The sequence below is a fragment of the Desmodus rotundus genome, chromosome 11 (assembly GCF_022682495.2).
Source record: "Desmodus rotundus isolate HL8 chromosome 11, HLdesRot8A.1, whole genome shotgun sequence".
Lineage (NCBI taxonomy): Eukaryota > Metazoa > Chordata > Mammalia > Chiroptera > Phyllostomidae > Desmodus > Desmodus rotundus.
In genome coordinates, this window is record NC_071397.1 from 94,165,980 (window position 1) to 94,187,910 (window position 21,931).

The 21,931-nt window shown below is 39.7% G+C and overlaps 1 protein-coding gene across 13 annotated transcripts in view; it reads right to left on the reverse strand.

The window, feature by feature from the left end:
• IPCEF1 (interaction protein for cytohesin exchange factors 1) overlaps positions 1–21,931 on the reverse strand; it is a 152,009-nt gene that overhangs the window by 45,354 nt on the left and 84,724 nt on the right. For all 13 annotated transcript variants that reach the window (XM_045188916.3, XM_045188917.3, XM_045188918.3 and 10 more), the window contains 2 exons: positions 1,861–1,934; positions 318–389 (listed from right to left, as the gene is read on the reverse strand). In XM_045188916.3, coding sequence (XP_045044851.2) covers positions 318–389; positions 1,861–1,934 — 146 coding nt within the window. The remainder of the gene's footprint in view (positions 1–317; positions 390–1,860; positions 1,935–21,931) is intronic.

Below are 21,931 nucleotides of genomic sequence, written 5' to 3' on the forward strand. Positions count from 1 at the left end.
AGATCAGTTACATAACATTTTCAGGCCTTTCTTTTAACATTTTCTTACAATGACTTTTGTCTTTTCCTTTCTCAATTTAGTATTCCTCTCAGAAGAATCTCATTACTTCTTAAAATACCCATTTTGATACGGTCCTCCAAACTGCTTCCCAACACTAAAGAAGAAAGCAAGAAGACTTTATAGCTGCTAAAGAGATGAATACTTAAAGCAGAAGAAATAAAACAATAATTGATATGAACATATGTGTGAAATTCAAACTCCTAACCAAAGTAAGTCTTTTCCCATAAAGATTGGATTTAGCGATTTCCTCTACTTACACGTTCATTTCCTGCATGTTCTCAGCTGCGAAATAAAAGGTCTTGATCTGCGGATGGCTGATCTTAAAAGCACTTGAAGGGGAAAAAGCACAGACACATGCAAAATCAGTGTGTGTGATCATGAATGGGTTTGAAATTAAATCAGTCAAATATAAGTATGGTAAGGTCACCCACTCCCTTTGTAAATTTACAAAAACTAATTTAGTCACATGCAATACCTATTGTCTAATCTCTATTTCACTTAAAAAACAGAGGGTTAATTTATCATGTCAGAACATCCAGATCAAGACTGAGTGTTGGCTGATCAATAGTCTCTATTTAAAACACACGGGTATATTCATTCATTTTCACTTACTAACTATATTTCTATAAGAGACAATAAATTAAAAGTTAGAGTGTCACTTCAAATACTTAAACTCCCTCAAGTATTAATTCTATCAAATATATACAGAACTTATTTACAGAAAAATAATCAAGTACAGAATTTCCAAAATGTTATAACCCATCTAAAACCTTATCCAACCACCCCCTAGTAAAGAAAACAATATAAGGCAAACTCGTAATTTAAAATCAAAGTATAAAACATTAAATATAGCAAATAATAAAGTGTTTCCCCCTTTACCATTCAGACCAGAAGTCCTACACTATGGGCAAGGATACTGAGAAATATTTGGTCAAAACCACAAGAATCATCACAAAGTCATGTGTCATTGAACACGTGAGCAGCTATACCAGAGAGGCAAAGACTTAAAATTAGCACCAGTTTACTCATTGTTTTAGAAATAAAGTAATCAACTCCTCCTACTAGTAACATAGACCAACAGGAAATGCTCCTTTCCAACAAAACAGGAAAAGATGTCAAACGGATAAGGAAGAATAAGAAAAAGGTGAAGCGGACACATGCAAAATGCAGCGGGCTGCTATCAAGACCACTTGACTGGGAGTCTGGAGAGCTGCTCTAGAGCCAGCCTTCCCATGAGTTCTAGGCTGTTCTCTTCTCCATAACATGAGGGCCATGGCTGGTGACTTTTTTGGTTCCTGCTCATTCTCCAATCTTTTGAACTTAAATTAAATCAGGGTGTAATCCCCAAGTCTAAGACATCTCAGGAGAATTGAATTTCAGTGGTGCTACTGGTCATTCTGTAAACTAAGAAAAAGTAGCTGGTTTTGCCATTGTATAGACAGCTCTGGAGAAATCTACTTAACTAGTCATTCTCTTCACATGGACAAAACCTTGACATCTGACCTCCCTGCCAATTCTGGAAGGAGCTCATGGTTAATTCTATCACAGACACAGTCATCAACGACAGGCCATGCCAAGGCTCCACGGGGCTTTACAATCCATCTGCTCCACAAAACGGGATTCCTGAAAACAAGAGGTAAAAAGCTTCTATCGTGGTGTAAAATGCCAGTCCATAGAGCTCAGAGTTCTCAGACATTGAGGGTCACCTTCATGAACTTCCAAATCTCTGCATCACTCAGGGGACTTCATGAAGAGACATTATCCCAGCTCAGAGTTTTGTGGGAAACTATGAGAACTTACTGCTTTTTTTTGCATTCAGATGCTTTCTCCACAGTGAAATCCGACAGTTTGACAAATCCATCAGCTTTTTCTGCCTGAAACACATGCATACCACATATATGAATAAATGCATTAGGCCTGACGGTTAGTTTACTGAGATTATATACATTGAATAAGACAGCATAAATGGAATGAACAAGAAGACTTAGACCAGATACACATTTTATTAAGGGATTTAATATTCGCCTATAAAGTCATCTAGAATCTTTCCATGAGCAGTAACATGGCACAGCTTAGGGATGGCCAATGTTGGGCACCCAGAGGGCCTTCCCTGCTCCTTCCTCTCTTCCTAACCCATCGCAGCTCTGCTTCCTGCTCAGCCTACAGGCATCTGCAGCATCATTCTCATCCTAGTACTCTAGTAAGCCACAGCACAGAAGACAGGGCCCAATTAGCACTCTTATATATAGTGGACAGAGGCTTGACTTTGGAGTTACTAAATCAAGGTTAATATTAAGGATCAACCACTTACTGGTAGTTATAAGACTTAAATGAGTTCAGGCAAATAAAACACTTAACAGATACCCAACTATCATTATTTCCTCTCCCAAGACTGTAGGGCGTTCCTTCAGGAATAAATCACAGAATCTTATCTGGGAAAATCTCAGTTCCATATTTGATTCCTAGGAGTTCTTTCTACAAAGGAAAGACTGCAGAAGAAAATGACATTTTTGAGACAAAAATGCCACTTTAAAACAGAATTTGTGAATCTTTACTATATGGATAAAATTTAACTGAACCACAAAGAAGCTAGATTGTTTATGACAAATAAAACTTAAATCTTCTACCATCTACACTGGTGTCTGAGTGGAGACGTACAGACCACAAGAATGAACATAAATCAGTCAGTGGTTATTGGGAGGTAAGCAAACAATGATTTTGAAAAAACAATCTTAATTTAAAACTCAGCTAAATGTTAAGTTAGCACCATCGGTGCTCCTACTTCACATCATCTCCTGTCTCTTTCCCTTACTGCCCACTGGAGCGCAACTTGCACAACTTTGTTCTTCAGAAAAATTCAACTGCAACATCCAACCTTATGCCTGTCTTCTAGTTTCCCAGCCTCATGAGTCAGTTTGCCCAAAGCATGTCACTTGAAATGCTTTCTTCTTATAAGACTCAAAATTCAATTCTAAAGGGCACTTCCTAGATGGGCACTAGATTTATCGTAAGTTATGCAAATGTTGAATCACTATGTTGTACACCTGAAACTAATACGCTATTGTATGCCAGCTGTAATTGTCGTTGGAACATAAATTAAAAAAAATAAATAGGTGAAAATAAAGGGTACTTCCTTAAAATTGTATACATATACTTTTATAATATATATGCATTTTTTAATTCAACTTCTCTATTTCTTGACGGACTCTTTATTAATGGCTCGATGGTAGTTTCACCAACCCATCTCAAAGACAATGAGAATTCCTTAAAGAACATAGACTGGGCGAATTAACGTTTTCTACAATGCACAGTGCTTCCTATGGATTCTCAATAAACAGTATATAAAAGTATAGTTTCAAAAAGCTGTGTGAGGCTCCAGCAATTCCACCCTTATACCCAAGAAAGTGAAAAACATGTACTCAAATAAGTACATGGACACACACAAGTACAGCAGCATTACTTGCAATAGCCAAAGGGTGGAAAGAGTCCAAATGGCCATCAACAGAAGAAGAGGTAAACACATTGTGGTATATCCATTCAATAGAATATCATTCAGCCATAAAAACAAACGAAGAACTACATGTTATAATGTGGATAAACCTTGAGAGCATTATGCAAAGTGAAAGAAGCCAGAAATAAAATGTCACACATTGCATGATTTCATTGATACGAAATATCCAGAGTAGGTAAATCCATAGGGAGACAACATAGATTACTGCTTGCCAGACACTTGGGGCGGGGGAGGGGGGAGTAGGAAATGGGGAGCTATGGCTTAAGGCACATAGGTTTTCTTTTTTGTGTGATGGAAATATCTTGGAACTGGATGGAGGTGACAGTTGTACAACATTGAGAGCATACTAAATGGCACTGCACTGCTCCCTTCAAAACCCTTAATCTTGTGTAAATAGCATTTTAGGAAAATAAAACCTATGTGAGGCTGAGGTACTTTTAGATAAATTTCTATACGTGTGTTAGAATAAAAAATAAAATAATTTACATTCACCATTTGTTTCTACTTCCTCCATCCATTCACCTCTATGTCCATCATCCCACAGAGGTGGGTAGTTACCAGGAGCCCAGTGACATCCGTGTTGCTAAATCCCATCTACCTGGACGAGCCCTCACTTAACTGAACTCATAACTGATACTATAGCCTACCCCCTCCACCTTGAAATGCCTCATGCCCTGCTTTTTTGACATTTCTGCTGCTCCTCTTCCCCGCAAACTACTCCTTGCTTTCTTTCTATGGGTCTTTTCCTTCTGTCCATTTCTTAAATGTCAATGTTTCCAGATTTCTGACCATGAACCCATTCCCTTTTCATTCCAATACTCTTTGTGGGGGATCATACACACTCCCGTGGCTGCATGTATCACCACTGTATACACACATCCAAAAGCTATACTTCAAACTGGGATTCAACCCAGAGATCCTGTCTCAAGGGTCCAGCTGCCTCGTGTATCTAGCCACATGGGTATTCCATGGGTTCCCCACTATGAACAGAATGTGTCCCCCCAAATTCATATGTTGAAAAGGGATTCAACATATGCCTAGTGTGATGGTATTTGGAAGTGTAGCCTTTGGAAAGTAACTAGGTTTAGATGAGGTCATGAGGGTAGAGTCCCATGAAGATATTAGTGCTCTTTTTTTTTAAGATTTTATTCATTTATTTACCCATTTTAGAGAGAAAGAGAGGGAAACACTGATGTGAGAGAGAAACATCAATCAGTTGCCTCTCTCATGCCCCTAATCAGGGACCTGTCCCACAATACAGGCATGTGTCCTGACCAGGAATCAAACCAGCCACCTTTTGGTTTACAGGACGATGCCCAACCCACTGAGTCACACCAGTCAGTGTGAGATTAATGCCTTTATAAGAGAAGCCCAGAGTCCAGAGCCCCTCTCTTACCTCTGTGTGAAGATACAGAGAAAGGCAACTGTTTGCAAACCAGAAAGAGAGCCCTCACCAGACACAGAATCCGCCCGCACTTTGATCTTGGACTTGCCTGCCTTCAGAACCAATAAATGCTTGTTGATATTTTGTTGTAGCAGCCTGAGCTGACTGAGATAGTCCCTAAGAATGACAAACCCAAAACCAAACTCCTCATCTTACTTGGTACAATGCCTGTTCCTCTTTCTCCTGTGTTCGCTACTTCCATCAATGACACTACTTCTACGCAGTTGTCAAAAGAGAAATATGAGAGACGTCTTTGCCTCTTCCATTTCCTTCTCAGCCCCTGTGCAAATTGTATCACCGCCGCTGTCTCCGCCCTTCAGTACACCTATTCCCCACCACTTCCTTCAGATCACCACTAACCTCGCCTGAAGTACTGAAAAGCCTCCTATACTGTCTCTACCTCCCCCTAGTTCTGTCCTTCCCTCCAGTTATCGCCGCAACAGCACAGCAATAGCAAAGCTTCACGAATGTTCTTCACGTCACTTTTTTCATTAAAATCCCGCCTGGTTCCCAATTGCCCTTGGATGAAGTCTACATGCCTTAGCAGAGTATAAAAGGCCCTTCATTATCAAGTCCTGCTTAATTATGCAATTTCATTTCCTCCAATATCCCTGCTCCTTACTCAGCCAAAATTAACAAAGAAACTAAAACACTGAAAATACTTCCATTCAGCTGAATTAGAATTGATATCCAATGGATTGCATTATTTGTCTCTAGACAATTTATTTTCATCTCAAAAAGCCCATCTCAAACAATAACAATAAAAAAATCAATCAACAAAAATGAAATAAACATATGCCTTTACTAATATTTGTTATTACTTAAAATAAGTCATTGTAAATCTTCATTTGGGTGGATTGATTTTCTGCATTACTGAATGGCTGAGATGCCCTCACCTGAGACCCTAAATAAATCTGAGCGAAAGATGCCTTTGTGTTTCCCCAGTAAAGCGTTTCTTTAAGAGCAAAGGCATTTTCCACTGTTTAGAAGACATTCAAGATATGCTCAAAATCAAGAGAACTGTGTCAAAAATTGCCCTTGCTTATCTGACTTGAAAAAACACTGCCTCGAAAAATGATAATCGCGAGAGGCAAATCCTAAAGGAATGACAGTTTTCTCCTCTTCCTCCTCCTTCCCCTCCTCTTACTCCTGTCAAATCCCTCATTCCTTGTAACATTAACCAAAACAGTGTTCTCAAATGATACCCTTCCTCTTCAAGAATTCTTAACTTTCTGAGACATTACGTGAAAGTTCTACATTGGTACCTGCAAACATCCCTCTGTACTCTGAACTTATTTTAAAAATTTGCTTTCTTGCCAGAGGTATCAAACCACCCTTTGGCTGCTGAGGACACTTGTCTTACCAAGTCTAGTCTTAACTCCGAAGCGAGACAGGCTTGTCACTTTGGGGTATGACGTTTTATAATATCAAAGGTGTTCCTCCTCACCAACCAGTTCACCCACTCCTCCCACGCTGATTTTGTTTGTCCCAGTGGGGTCTCCCCTGCACTTGCTGTCACTAGACAGCGCCAAATGCATGTTTTTATCAAAACTGGTAGGGTCACACGTGCATTCATTCGACATATATATTTGAGCAGCTTCTTTGTGTCGGGCACTGTGTGAGATATTTGGAATCGATTAGTGAACAAAACAGAGAGAGATCTTTACTCTCAAGGGGAAAAGAGACAACAATTCAACCTATAAGCACGTAAATTACATAGTTATAGGCAATAACTGCTATGGAATTTAGTAAAGTTGATCATATAAAGGGGTTGCCTTCTGCCCCTGGGCTTATAATACCCCTCCGCCCTTGCTTTCCTAGACTCGTCTCCAGCAATCAACCTAGGTGTGACCTTCTTTAAAACGTTTCCCCTGTTGCCCTGGCCGAGTGGCCCAGTTGGTTAGAGTGTCACCCCACACACCAAAAGACTGCAGGTTTGATTCCCGGTCAGGTCACACACCTAGGTTGCAAGTTCGATCCCTGGTCAGGGCAGATACAGGAAAAACACCGATCAATGTTTCTCACACTGATATTTCTCTCTCTTTCTCTCTCAAATCAATAAAAACATATCCTAAAAACATGCTAAAAACATGAATGAACCTTGAAGATATTATGCTAAGTGAAAGTCGGATACAAGAACCCTGTAATTCTTTTACGTGAAATGTAGAGAAAGGGCAAAGCCGTGGAGACAAAAAGAATGGCGGTTGCCTGGAGCTGGGGTTGGGGATGGAGATGAACTGTAAATGGGCATGGAGGATTTTATTGACATAATGAAAATAATTTAAAACTGATTCATTACGGGGGTGTCATCACTCAGTAAATTTAGCAAAAAATATTGAATTATAAATTTAAATAAGGTGAATTTTATGATATAAAAAATACATTTCAATAAATGTTTTTGAAACACGAGATGCAGGAAATTTGAGGGAGTAAAAAGCTATGGGTGAAATCCCTCCCCTTTGGCTACCAGTAAGACCTGAAAGAAGGGAAAATGGGAGGTCTCTGGTGGTCCTGCTTACAACTCAAAGTGATTCATTCAAATGTGAGATGCAAACTTGGTTTAATGTATCTTACGGTCTATGGTTTAAGCCTAATTATGGCTTCAAGTGCAGGCTATGCTAGAGGCATTTTAGAGGCAAAAGTATTTTATATGGAGTTTGCCACACTTCAGACCTATTTTTTAAATTGCTTAACATGAGTCATCAAATTTGAATATTTGAATACAAAAATAAGTGTTCATTGACATCGACCAAGTCTGGCTTTTCACGCTACAAGTACCTTGCAAAACAGACAAAATTAGTTTAAGTCAGAGAGGTAGAAGGGCAGACCTAGAAAAATAACAGTGGTGTATATGTTTCAAAGGCTAAGTCAGAGAAAACTAAACCAGCAACAAATGAAGAATAACAGCAGAAATTATTATGCAGTTCATCGTTTAAAATGAAAAGTATAATTATCTCTCTATTCTCCATGAAACCATATTTCCTTGATTCAAAGAAGCCTCAATTTTTATACTTTAACAACTCTGAAATCAAGAGGCACCTTACAGTCTATAAGGGTTTTCACCATAGAGTTCCCCCTCAAAACCTGTGATTAAACAAATAACAGGTCTTTAAATGAAATCTTCAATTGGAGGGGAAAATGGTTTTATAAACAGAATATAGATTTTCTGTAACATGCTTTTGTGTTTATGTATAAATATGAATTTGACATTTTTGGAATGACTTTAAATAAAACATAAGTGAGGCGACCCAGTGAGTATTAGAATCAGGAGAAGCTGCAAACTCCGTTTCTCCAAAGAGATCCGTGGTCCTGCTGATGTCAGGCCAGTCTGAACTCTGAGCACAACTGCCCACCCTCCTGTCACCTTAGACCCGCTGTCACTAAATTCTAATGGTACACACAGACTCGTCACCACTGGAGAAATCTGAGTTAGAGTCTGTAAAATACACGCCTAAAGTAAACTGAGATGAAAGAAGAGAAAGTGTCAAATCAATTGTGAAAGTTCCAGCTCTACAGAGAAACAGTGTCAGACACCGCTGGCGGGAACGCAGAACGGAACGCGATGGAAGGACACCGGGCAGTGACTAGCAAAAACGCATGTGCCCTTTGACCCCACAAGGAATCCCCCTTCTAGGACTTGCCCTGAATAGAATGATGTGTAACGACGTGTGCATTGCAATCTTATGTGCGACAGAAAAAGACGGTGAAGAATCCAAATGCCTGTCATCCGGGGCCTGTCAAATAAACTGCGGCATCCGCATGCTAGGGGTGACTATAAAAAATGGCACGTATACATGTAGAGCAACCTCTAGGACATGGTAAAGGGAAAAGTAAGGCAAAGTACAATAGATATAGTATGCTGATTTTGTGTAAGAAAAAAGAACTAGGATATGCCTCAGTATCCACACTTGTCTGTATCTACGAAAAGACTCAATGGAAAAATAAAACAAAAACAGAAAAGGAAGAAGAAAAGAGGGTGGAGGAATACAAATGAAAGCATTTGTTATCCGGTTATAACTTGTATAGTTATAACGTGTTATGTAGTGTTGATTTGGGGGCCGGGGTAAATGATATAAGAATAAAACAAAAACAAGCCAGAAAAGAAGCAATTCCTAAAATTGAAAAACAAATAGAAACCAATGAACACACAGAATGTAAGCCTGATGACATAACCCCACACAAGTAGCAAGGACTCCCAGGGACCATAGAGCACAGAATTTTGACTGTGGATAGTTGGTGGAATAGGGTCTAAGGACTTTTAGAAGTGACATTGTTATTTTTTTTTACATTGTTTTAATCAGTTTTTGCCCACTTCCCCCCCACAAACAAATTTTTTCATTTGATCTAAAGTTCCTTCCTCCTCCCCATATGAATCCACAGCACTGCTCTGCTCTGGCCAGCCCTCTTCCTTTCAGAGAAGGAAAGGAAGATTCCACACCAAGGCCACCTGCATTCTGCCAGCACCGCTGTGCCAGCAGGTGGAGAGCTGAGCCAGGAAGTGCTGGGCTGTGACAAGCACTGCAGAGGAACCAAGAAAAAATGGTTTTTTGTTTTGTTTTTTCTTCTAGTATCAGAAGCAGACCTGGCAGTGAGAATGCCTGAAGTCTTTTCAAGAAATATAATAATCTCAACTAACATCTAATAATAGTTCATGTTTGTTGAAAACTAAGTATACCCCACTGAGGAACTATCTTAGCCTTTAGAGGAAATCAATCATATCCAAGGGCCAGAATTTGCAAAATGATTGGTTTCTAAACCAGACACCAAACTAGACTGGCATTATAAAAAGAGAAAGTTATGTGGCATTATTAAAGTGACATAACTCAGACCTGAACCCAGAAATCAGTTCAATAATTCCAGGCATGACCTTGAAAAACTGCTTTGCCCTGACTGACATGGTTCAGTTGGTTGGGCATCGTCCAGCAAAGTGAGTGGTCACCGGTTTGATTCCAGGCAGGGCCCATGCCTGGGCTGTGGGTTCAGTCCCAGTCAGGGCAACAGCTCAATGGGTCTCTCTCACATTGCTGTTTCTCTCCCTCTCCTTCTCCCTCCCTGCCCCTCTCTCTAAAAATAAATAAATAAAGTTTTAAATAAAATGAGAGAAAAATTTCTTCAGTCACACTAGGAGCTAAAACAGAAGAGAATTTGCGGTCATCGATGGATGGATCTGCACAGTAGGTGACTTGCATTGAGACACTCGATACCAAGTCCACCCAGCATCCACACAGTGGGAAAGCAGCTATAACCGGCATCTCCAGCTAACCAGATTTAACATACACGTAGTGCATATGGTACTCTTAAATTGCATAAAAAATTAAGACCATACTATTTCATTATCTGATAAGAACTGGACAAAGGAATGAAAACAACAGAGAAGGGATATCCCAGAAAGACAAAAGTGAAATAGCATGTTGTTAAGCCCTTGTCAGCTGAGCCCTCTGAATAGCTGCTTGTGTGTCTCCGCCTTGCCTGTCTTCTTTGCCGCAGGCTAGTCACTGGAAGAAGTATTTTAAATTCTTTGGAGAACAAAGATGCTAGCAAGCTCACTCTATCTTCATACATCACTTAGGGTATGTTTTTGTTAAAGTATTGTTGCATTTGGTTTTATCTAACCTTACCCTGTGACTAGAATGAGATTTTGACCAAAAGATACTCATACTTTGTTCTCACAAATGCCTAGAAACAAAAATTCTACATAGACAACACTTGGCAAATGTTTTTGACAAATAAATAGAAAGGCCCAATTTGCCACGGAATGCACAGATTTCTGGCATTGATTATAAAAAAGGAGTGAAAACGTTGATGGTGATAACTATGATGGTGCTGAGGATGCTGAGGCTCCAACTAGGGGGAGAGCAAAGGGTCCGAGGGATGCAGATACCTGTGGCAGGTGCTGCTGGCGGCCCCACTACATCCCCTTGAACTGACTGCCCAGGGCACACTGGCCAGACTTCCCACGGACAGCACCTGCATCTCTTAGTGGGGGTTTGGCGGGGTGCGGCCCTGGCTGCCATGTCCCATTTCTCCACCTGTGCTGAGAGTCATTGCTCCCGGGACAAGTCCTCCAGCAAAGACCATAGGACCCAGTGTGCACACGCCCTGGGTCCCCCGCCCCATGGAAGGAAAACTGAGGTGCATGTGTCTTGCAGGCTCTGCGAGTCGCCCAGCAGAGTTAAGCTCCAGTTACCCACAGTCAAAATTTGTTTGCTAAGTAGAGGTTTCTTAGCTAATTTTCTACCCTTTTTCACTTCCCCATTCCCTTTCCAAATATTTCTGGTATCACTTCCGAAATAAACTACTGGTGCCCAAATTCTCTTTTCAGGGCCTGCTTCTGGGAAACCTGAACCAAAATGCCCTTCTTCTCCAAGAACGTGTATAGCCCAGCTGCTTGGCACCATACGCCCTCTTCATTATTTCCTCCTAAAAATTACTCAAGGATGACTACTTCACTGGCACATTAGGTCATGTTTAAGTGATGACTAAGAAGTAACTGGTACCCTATGTTCTATGATTTGTAAATCAGTTCTCCTAGCTCGCCATTCATTCTTCCATTCTTCCATTCATCCATTCTCTGCCTATGGAGTCACATTTTAAATGAAATCATTACTTGTGAACTTTCTGGGAGTCTGACATACAAAGAGAATCATTTCCTTCTGAAATATCATTTTCAAAAAAATTAAGAAGGAAACCTCACAGTGTAAAAGAATCTTGTGTAATTGTTGCCTGTAATGTAAAATCCTTAGCACGCAGACCACTAAGAGTCTGACCTTGTTCAACTTCATCTCCCACCTGTCCTTTCAGAACCTTAAAACCCTGCAGATAATTTGCACCAACACAGGGCTGGTCTCTTCAACAGCATGGTCAAAAAAAAAAAAAAAAGGAAGAAAGCACTAAATAGGAAGAAAAGTTTTAAATGAATAAGAAGGAAGTTGAATAAATCTCACTATTAAGGAACAATTACATCTCTTTTTACTTAATAAATTTCCTCTACCATCCATGGTTGGGGCAGGAGTGAGAAAGAGTAAATAAAGGAGCCTCATTTAAGAAAAGTAAAAATCTGGTACATTTGCTTTCAATATTAAAAGTTAAGGAGAAAGCAAGAATAAGGTTAGTTCCCTTAAAAATCACAGTGAGTTAGTATCACATATAAGCTTGCCATCACACAATGGATATTAAATCTTCCCATACTTTAGGAACATTCCTATCTCTTTGAACTGAGTTTCCTAAGTGCTATTACAATAATATTCAACCTCAACAAAACAAACATCTTGATTCGAAAGTGGAAAAAGACATTTCTCGAAGGAAGACCTACAAATTACCAAAATACACATGAAAACATGTTTAAGGTCAGCAACCATTAAGGAAATGCAAAGCAAGACCACAAAGAGATACAACCACACACCTGTTAGAGTGGCTACTATCAAAAAAAAAAGTAGCACATGCTGGTGAGCATGCAGAAAAGTCAGAACCCCTGTGTACAGTTGGTGGGACGGTAAAATGGAGCAGCCAGTAGGGAAAACAGTGTGACAACTCAAAGAATTAAAAACAGCATTATCATGTGATCCAGTAATTCCACTTCTAAATTAAAATCAAAAAAAAATGCTGAAAGGAAAGAGATTCCCCAGGTTCATAGCAGCATTATTCACAATAGCCAAAAGGTTCACTCCACCCAACAGATGTGAATGCGTAAACACACAATGGAATATTATTCAGCCTTAAAAAGTAAGGAAACTTTGACACAGGCTAAATCGTGAATGAAACCTGAAGACATTATGCCTAGCGAAATAAGCCCGACACAAAAGGACAAATACTGTGGGATTCCACTTATAGGAACTACCTGAAGTAGTCAAACTCATAATACAAAAAGTAGAATGGCAGTTGCCGGGGGAGGGGGGAAGGAGAATGGAAAGTTACTGAGTGCAGAGTTTCAATACGATGAAGCATTCTAGAGATGCTTGCACAATAATGTGAATTTACTGAATGCCACCACACTGCCCCCTTAAAATATGGTTAACATGGGAAATTTCATGTGATGTGTATTTCACCACAAATTTCTTTAAACAAATTTAAAAACAACTTTAAAGCTGCTACTCCAAAAATCATTATTTTCCAGTAAAAGATGAAATGCATATTTCACTGTAAGTTTCACAAGCTTCAAAGTATTAAAACAGTGGTTAATGTGCTGTTAATGAGCCCCATCTCGCATTCACAGCCCTGTTCAACAGATGAGGCAGGCGGCCCAGGGTAGGTGGGTGGTTTGCCTGAGGCGCAAAGTGGCTACGGCATCTACGTAGAAGCTGTCCTCCTGATTCTGAAGGGACACCTGAGACTACAGCATGTCCTTTCCTCGCGTCTTTTTGGAAGACGCTGTTTAAAATAGATTCTCCTAAATTCTGGCTCCTTTAAAAATTAATCATTTTTTTTACATTTCCACTGCATAGTTTCCTTTTGAAATGTTCTCAAAATATGCTGTCTGGGAGACTGAACACAGCAGCACCATGTGGTCCCCATCTGGAACAGAGCAGTTGATCAGTCAGCTTATCTGCAGACACAGCTGGGCCTTTGGCCCTTAAAAGAACTTGCTCCAGAGGGACAATAAATCTTCATATAACGACTTTTCAGGAAAATCCTCAAATCTAACCGAAAGTTCAGCTCATCCCAGGGGCCCCTTCTCACACTATCGCTTGAGAAATGCACACACAGTCCTCAGCACTCAGTCATGAATTACCCGAACTCTTCCTCCAGGTCAGCTGCTTCTAGCTCACTCCCCTGTTTTACCCCTTAAAATCATCCTTCACTCAGGGTCAGCAGGCACATTGTTAGAACTTCAAGCACAGAATACGCCACTATTATGAAAAGAAACAGTTTCTGGTGTCTGAAAACCCTTACCACAATTCTTCTGCATCCTTAAAATTGCAGTGTTATGTAAGCACACTTTATCTAAAACATATCCCAAATCATCTTTCTTTGTATATATTCCTTTGATTTTTTAAACTTTGTTTTAAGGAGCATGTGATCTCATAGTCGCTCTGAATTTTGTGGACATAATTTTCTGGTCACAGTATCCTTGTAAGAAAGTGGATGCATAGAGAGTTACATCACTGACCCAGGAATACACGGCTTCCTAAGAAAATGTAGAAGTAGAATCCAGGGAACATTTCTCCTTCATGCCGTGCTGGCAAAATCCACCTTTCTGCCTGCTAGCTTACAAGAATGACGAAGTTATAACACACAGACATGCACACATATGTATATGCACACATATCAATATATTCAGGCACACATTAACATTTATACACATATTAATAGTTACACAAACATATACTATACTTATACATAAATTAAATGTGCATTGCTTTATATTTAAGTTAGTACGTGTGTGCTTGTATATTCTATCGGCTGTTAGCTATTTTAAACGATTATAGAATAAAAGATATTTCTGATTTTAGATCCCGTGGATTGATAAACTATAATATATCCGTATGTGATACAGCCTTTAGAAGTGTTATTATGAATACAGATATACTGACATGGAAATATGTTGATACTGTATTGCTTAGTGAGAAAATCAAGTTACAACATTAGGCATGGTATCATTTTATTTTTGGAAAACATAAAATAAATGTTTGGAAATATAACAAGATGCTTACAGTGATCACACCATCATGGTGAGATCGTGATTCATCGAAACAAATAAATGATCTTAATTCATTTATTTCTTTGTCTGCCTCCCTGTCTGTCTTTTTATTTTGCTTAATTATATATTCTAGTTTTTCTAAATGAACTCATAGCATTGCATAATATTTTAAAATGCTTTTTAAAATTAATTTAAATTTTCAAGAAGCAAGAAAATGGATTCGACCAAGGAAAGATAAAACAGAAGTTGTGGCAACGCCATGCAAAGCACTATGCACTGCCCACCAGGGAAGGGGGACAGCACCGCCTCCCTGAATGGGCGCTGCGGTCACTGCTGTGTGCCAGGAGCTCCGGCCTGTGAGGGAGCCAAGCCCACGTCACTAACTCTGGCATCCTGTCCGAAGCAGCAAGGCCGGGGCATGTCCCTGCCTCCTGAGAGCAAGACAAGAGACACGAGGAATTTCCCAGTCCTGATGTTTCACAGTAGATTTTGAAAAGTTTGGAAAGAATATAAAGGAAAACAATATTGGCGGCACAAGCAATTGTTCACACGTTGTGTGAATTTAGCAAGTGGGAGTGATTAAAATCTGCCTGCCCCCAGTACAGACAGACCTGATCGTAAAGCCATGGTGGGAAACCACTATTCCAAAATACATTCTGGGACCCTACCAAGGAAAATCAATGTTAGAAAATCAATAGTGATAGCATGATAGATAACATACAGATTCAACCAACTGTCCATTTTAAAGATCCCCTCCACATACAATGAGGGATGTAACAGAATTGCAAAAGGCGTCGATCACTCCTGTGTCCAGTTGTGAAGAGGCACCTAAACAATCACGTTTAGCCCTTTCGTCCATCAGTCTTCACCCAGAGGTGACCTGCTCCCTGACAGCTGCTGAAACATCCTTTTTTGCCCTGGGAAGTCCTACCAATATTGTATCTTCTCATTCTCCTTTCCAATACAAACTCTTCAGGGGTGTCGAACCCAAGGCCTGCAGGCCGCATGTGGCCCAGGACGGCTGGGAATGCAGCCCAACACAAAGTCATAATTAAATTTACTTAAAACATTATGAGATTTTTTTGTGGTTATGTGTTACAATGTATTTAATGTGTGGCCCAAGAAAACTCTTCTTCTTCCAGTGTGGCCCAGAGACACCAAAAGGTTGGACACTCTTGCTCTAGGGACAGATGTTGGCAAAGAGTTCAGTAATTTTACATAATTGGTTAGAATTGTCTTCTCTGAAAAAAGAAAAACTTAAATATTGGAATTTTGTTTAGGATATACTCAGAGGTTGGTTTTTGGCTAAAAGAATAAATATGTTCACAGACAAGGAAAAAAACTGAAGGAATTCATCACCACCACACCAGCATTTCAAAAAAATATTAAAGGGACTTCTTTAAGAAGAAAAATTAAAAGTTTGAATAAAAATATAACAAAGAAAAAAATTTTCACTGATAAAAGGCAAACACACACAGTAGAAACAGTGAATCAACCACAACTAGTATGAAGGTTAAAGGTAAAATTAAAAAGATCGTGTATAAGTACAACAATAAATGAAGGGATACACACACACACACACAAAAGAAATAAAAAATAACGACAAAAACATATATGTGGAGAGAGTGAGTAAAAATGGTGGTGATTTAGAATGTATTTAAACCTAAGTGACCATTGACTTGAAATAGATGCTATAAACATAGCTAGGTATATATGTAAAGGACATGGTAACCACAAATCAAAACTCTACAGGAGGCTATGTAAGAAATACAGAGAAAGGAATCCAAGCACAACACCACAGAAAGTCATTCACAGACAAGAGAAGTTAGAAAATAAGGAAGATACAGAGACATGCATAAACAACCAGAAAACAATTACCAAAATGTCAATAACCACATACCTATAAATAATCACTTTAAATGTAAAGAATTAAATGCTACAATCAAAAGACAAATGGATAAAGAAATGGTACATATATACAAGGAACTTATATTACTAATTGATAAGTGATATAAGTAATTATCTCAAAAAAGATTGGTGCCTACTCTGTGCCTGCTAGTTCTAGACTTTAGAGACACAGGTGAAACCAGAGAAGCAAAGAATATTCCCTCAGGTATTTACAGTGTAGTGGGTTAAAAAAAATAAATAAAAGAATGTAATGAGCTCTCATAAATTCCTGCAGAAATTGTTTTCTAATTGACGATAACCTCACTCAGACACTTTTCAAACAGCTATGCTAATAGAGGATCACTCATGAAAAGTACAGAAGACAAATACCTCTTCCCAAAGGAGAATGAACCCATTCTTCATTTTTGTTACAGTGAAACTTTCAGAACAGTCATCTCACAAAAAGAGAAATTCTGGCTTTCACAAAGCATTTTCTACAAAGGTAAATTCTGCCTAATCTAAAAACAGATAAGATCTTTGCTACAGAGATTCTCATAAAACTGATTCCAAGAAAAATCCCAGCCAAAGCTACGACCCTCTGAAATGCACAGGAAGCACACGTGCGGCTGTAAGACCAGGAACCCAAGGCTGCGGCACAGTTGCTTGAATCCACAGATCAGTGGGAGCGTTCAGACAGTGAGAGAGAAAGAAGATCACATCTGGGCAGGCGGACTAGATTCGCAGAAAACTGAAACGTCTCCGTAATATGTACTAAACCAGGGATTAACCTAGAAAAGTCTTTTATGAAACAAAGAGTTAGATGACTCACCCTTTCTATACAAAGCCCAGGGCCCCAGGACTTGCTTGTACAGCATCAATTAATGGTTTACTCAAACAATACAAGTTTCGAGTGATTTTATACACAACTAGAATAAACTAACAAAAGCAAAGGATAATGAGTTTAAATGAAATTCCTTATTTTTAGCCATACATTCTTTCCCTCGAAAACATGGGATCGTTCTTATTTCAGCCTCAAATGTTTTGTGTCCTATATCTAAGCTCTCAACATGCCTCGACTTTCCTTTCGTGTAGCATGCCCCAAATTTGCAGTTTCCACGCTATAGTCCAGCAGTTTATGGCTCAATGACTGCATTGTATCCCCCTCTCCCAAAGGGCCTTTGGAAAGCTCCATCATTCTCCACTACACCCCATGAGTTACTGCTAGGTTAGCATTTTCACATGCCAGTTTCACTGCATCATCTTCTGATTCAAGAATATGCAATGGCTCCCTGCTCCATCCCGGATCAAATCCACATTCCTGTGCGCCAAGTCTGCGGCCCCGTTTACAGGCCCCCGCTCACCGCTAAATGGGCACTGGCAGCCCTAGGAAGGGGTCTGGCTCTGCCATTTGCTGCTTAGGTGACTTGAACAAACTACTTAAGTTCCCTGAGCTTTAGTAAACTCCCTTTAAAAATGGGAATGATGGAATCCATCATGTTCCATTATCATGAGAAGTCGATATGGTGCCTAGCACAGTGGGTTGGTATGGGTCAACAGATTTCATTCCTTTTTCGCATTCTTCCCCAGACTGGAACACCACCCCCCTTATTCTCTACCCCTACTCCCCCCAAAAAGGTCTTCCAAGGCTGCTTTTAAGAGAATACTCTTTCTGAAGCATTTCTATAGTCACTTCAAACCACAGAAAAACAATGTTTTTGGACTGGTAAAAACTATGGTCATCTAGTAAAGAAGCCTGGCCTTTTGACCTAGGAAATCATGCATCTTTGGAAATGACAAAAGGGAATAACCCACCTTCCCAGGTAGAAAACAAAGAGAACCTTCCTAGGATAGAAACCGCTGTGGCAGAACTCCCCCATATTCCACCTGAAATATTTCTCTTTCCCCCAGAACTTACAGAATTCCTCTGTATTACTCAAACTCAGAGCCATTTTTTCCATGAATTTTTCTTTGATAATGTCATTGACAAAAGATTTTTTTCTTTCTCCACCAGTCTAAAAGTTCTTAATAGAGAGAAGAAATGTTGTCTCTTATTTTTAATCCTATAATAGTATTTAGAATAGCTAGCCCAAATTATTTTTAATCCTCAATAAATACTGGCAGAAGAACATGTAGGTGGCTGGTGGTGGGTGGATGAATAAATGGATAGATGACAAACTTCACATGGTGGGCTCACTTAGAAAGAAATTTTTTAAATCTATTATGTGTAACTAATACTAAACTGTGCTCTGTAATTGAAGCCCGAATTGTTTCGGCAAAGCCTCCAAGTCGTGTACCAGTGTGATGCATATGTTCTCGTAATGACAGTCCACACGCTCCTGGGAATGAATGTAAAAAAACCTACCAGTAAGATGAGTGCACGCTCTCTGAATAGAAACATGTAAGAGCCTCACTAATTTTAACTGGGTTACATAATACACATTTACTTTATGATCTGTCTTAGATATAAATAAAATCTACAATATATTTTCCAAGGAACTAAGAAGATTTGAATTAAGAATTCTTAGAAAAGAAAAACAAGTTATAGCAAAAGTAGGAAACCTGAAAATTTAAAAATACGAGCTAGTATTGGTGACTAATGAAAATCTTAAGGACTTACCTTGCCACTATTTCAGAGTGACATGCCTGAAGGAAAACGGAAATTTGGAACTTTTCTTCTCCTTTGCCAGAGAGAAGATATGGATCCCAAACTTGGGTCTCCAGCTATGTCTGGTATCCAGGTGAAATGCTAGAGTGAATGGAATTTCCCTGGGAAACCTTCCATCTCTCTTTCAACATTTCTACCCCAGACTGGTGGTCAACAGATCCTTGTTTTCAGCCAGAGGCCATGGTTAGAAAGAATCTAATAAAGTAGCCCCTTAGAAGATGTCTGCAAAATAGGAGTAGTTGTGTGGGACCTATTTGAAACCATGGAGCCCTTCTAACAAATCTCAAATTATATCCTTTCCTGATCTATTTTTGAGAATAGAAGTCTCTTCACTGGAAAATTATTTTGCGTCAAAAGCAGTCCTTATTCACCATTCCATGACTCAAAATTCCCATGGGCAATATAAATGCTGATGATTCCCAAATCTCATTTATTTATGAAATCAACAAATATTCATTGAGTGCTCAGTAAGTGTCGGATGCTGCTCAAGTTGTTAAAGATTACTTGTGATCCCGTCCTACAGAGATTATCACCAAATATGGAAAAGAGAAAGTCTAACAAACATATACAAATGAGGAAGGTAAGTATAATAATACAAAGTACAGAATGCTATGGGAGCAGACAGAAGCAATCTAATTTAGGCCACAGGATGTAAAGTAAGAGCACCTAGAAGAAGGGCTCTTTGAACTCAGATTTGATTTATGAGGAGGAAGGAGCTTGATGGGATTGAGTGGGTGAAAGACAGAGTTTTCTGAGCAGAGAAACAGTATATGCAACAGCTGAAAGAGACAGCCAGCATTTAAAATGTTAACAAGGAATTAAATGAAGTTCTATAGTTGAAGGTTGTGTGGGGAGGGTGGGGAAGTAAGAGAAATACAGGTCAGGAGATTCTCGCAAGTGGAGAGATGAACATGCCCTTTATCCTAGGGGTAAAGAAAAACCGTTGTGTGGATTTCAAACCCATGATTTTAAACCACCTGAATGTTTATGGCTGGTAAGCTTGAACCTGCTTTTGTAAGACTTAGCATGCCTTCTTGTATGCTGTCTCACATTCTAAACACATACCATGAGGTGTGAAAAAAGGCGGATGAGTGTCTGGACTTGACCTTTCTCAAGGAAGTATGGGTACCACTGTTTGAAGCAGCAAAGCATCATGAAAGAAGGTTTGCCACAACTCAATTACTGGGTAACAGCAGTAACAACAAAAAGTGGCTAAGAGAGGAGAGGGAGAGCTGTTCTCCACTGGCACTGTCAGGGAGCAGCAGAGACAAGCAAAGGGGTCCCATGAGATCGCTTGCACGTCCTCATGTGAATTGCCCTAGATTTCATTTCTAGAGTTGCTCTCTCAGAACCCTACTGAAGGCGTTAAACGAGGTAATCTAATCATGTCATTTATCCTGCTCCCTGCATGCAGTCAGGTTGGCGTGTGGCTACAGTCCTGGGCTCAGGATACTCTTCCACAACAGTCACAGAATCACGGAGCTGGAGGGTCCTTCTGTTACCTACCACTAGTTATTTGGCCAGGTAACAGCAGATTTATTCTCCATTCTATGTTGCTAAACTAACTCCATTCAAGTACATGATTTGCTACCTGAATATTGCTTTATGCATTTGCAAGTGAGGACCGCGTGCTTGAGTGGGTCTCCTTTTCCTTTTTCTGACCTAGTCTCAGTCCACACTGCTGCTCCCTGTGGAAGCATGAGATCCCTATCACCCAAAACAGTTACTCATCGCTCATCTAAGAGAAGCTTAAGTCAAATGAGCTGACAAAGCCACATAAACCAAATCCGTAACTATACGCTGTTCAGAGGGGGCTTCTTTTAAATTCTGTGAAGACAAGGACGGCACCCAGAACATATCAGCTGAATAATTTGATGGAATGAGAAAATGAATGCCAACAGCCTCTGGAAATTCCTGGGGAGCTATTAAAAGGTAAATCCATTAAGTCCTCACATTTTATAAAAGAGACAGACTCTCACTTGCCACAACTACCCAAAAGCAAGATCCCTAAATTAATATGAAACAAGAGGTTGAAATGTATAGTAATCTTAATTCTTCTTAAGAAGGAAGCTGTTATTTGTTTAGGAAAAATCTCTTCAGAAAGAAGGGGAGACCCCAGCATCAGGCTGCCCTAACTTGGGTAAAACTATTCCAGGCTACACGAGATGAGCCAAGTGTCCAGGAGGGCAGAAGAAAAGAGAGAAAAAGGAGAGGGTGAAAGACAGAATGTTCTTAGAGGTGATTCTTTCTTGAGGACCCCCCAAATCTCTGATAAAATTGTTAAAACTCACAAAAGGCTTGAGGAAATATATTTTTATAGAATGCGATAAAAAACTTTGCAGCATGTTTTGCATGGGGTGAAACCAAAGTGGTAAGTCTGGGGACAGGGGTGGGGGAGGGGTGCAGAGGGAGGCCTGGGGGAGAATGCTTATTCCAGGGCACTAGAGTTGGGTCCAGTTTAGCAAGTCTTTACAGAAAGGGTGTCAGTGGACTAGTGACCCGTGAATGCAAATTTATCAACTAAAAAATTTTGCCCACAAACTATATACACAACCCTTATTTTACACTTGTAAGATCGTATGCTCTAATACTCTGTTGCTGGAGCTATGGGCACACACAAGTTACTTTGGAAGGATCGTGCCATATAAAAAGAATTTTCCTGGCTTATTAATTCCTAACCTCCCCTTAAGTGATCAAAGAATATCCCTGGTTAATCTTCACTTTACC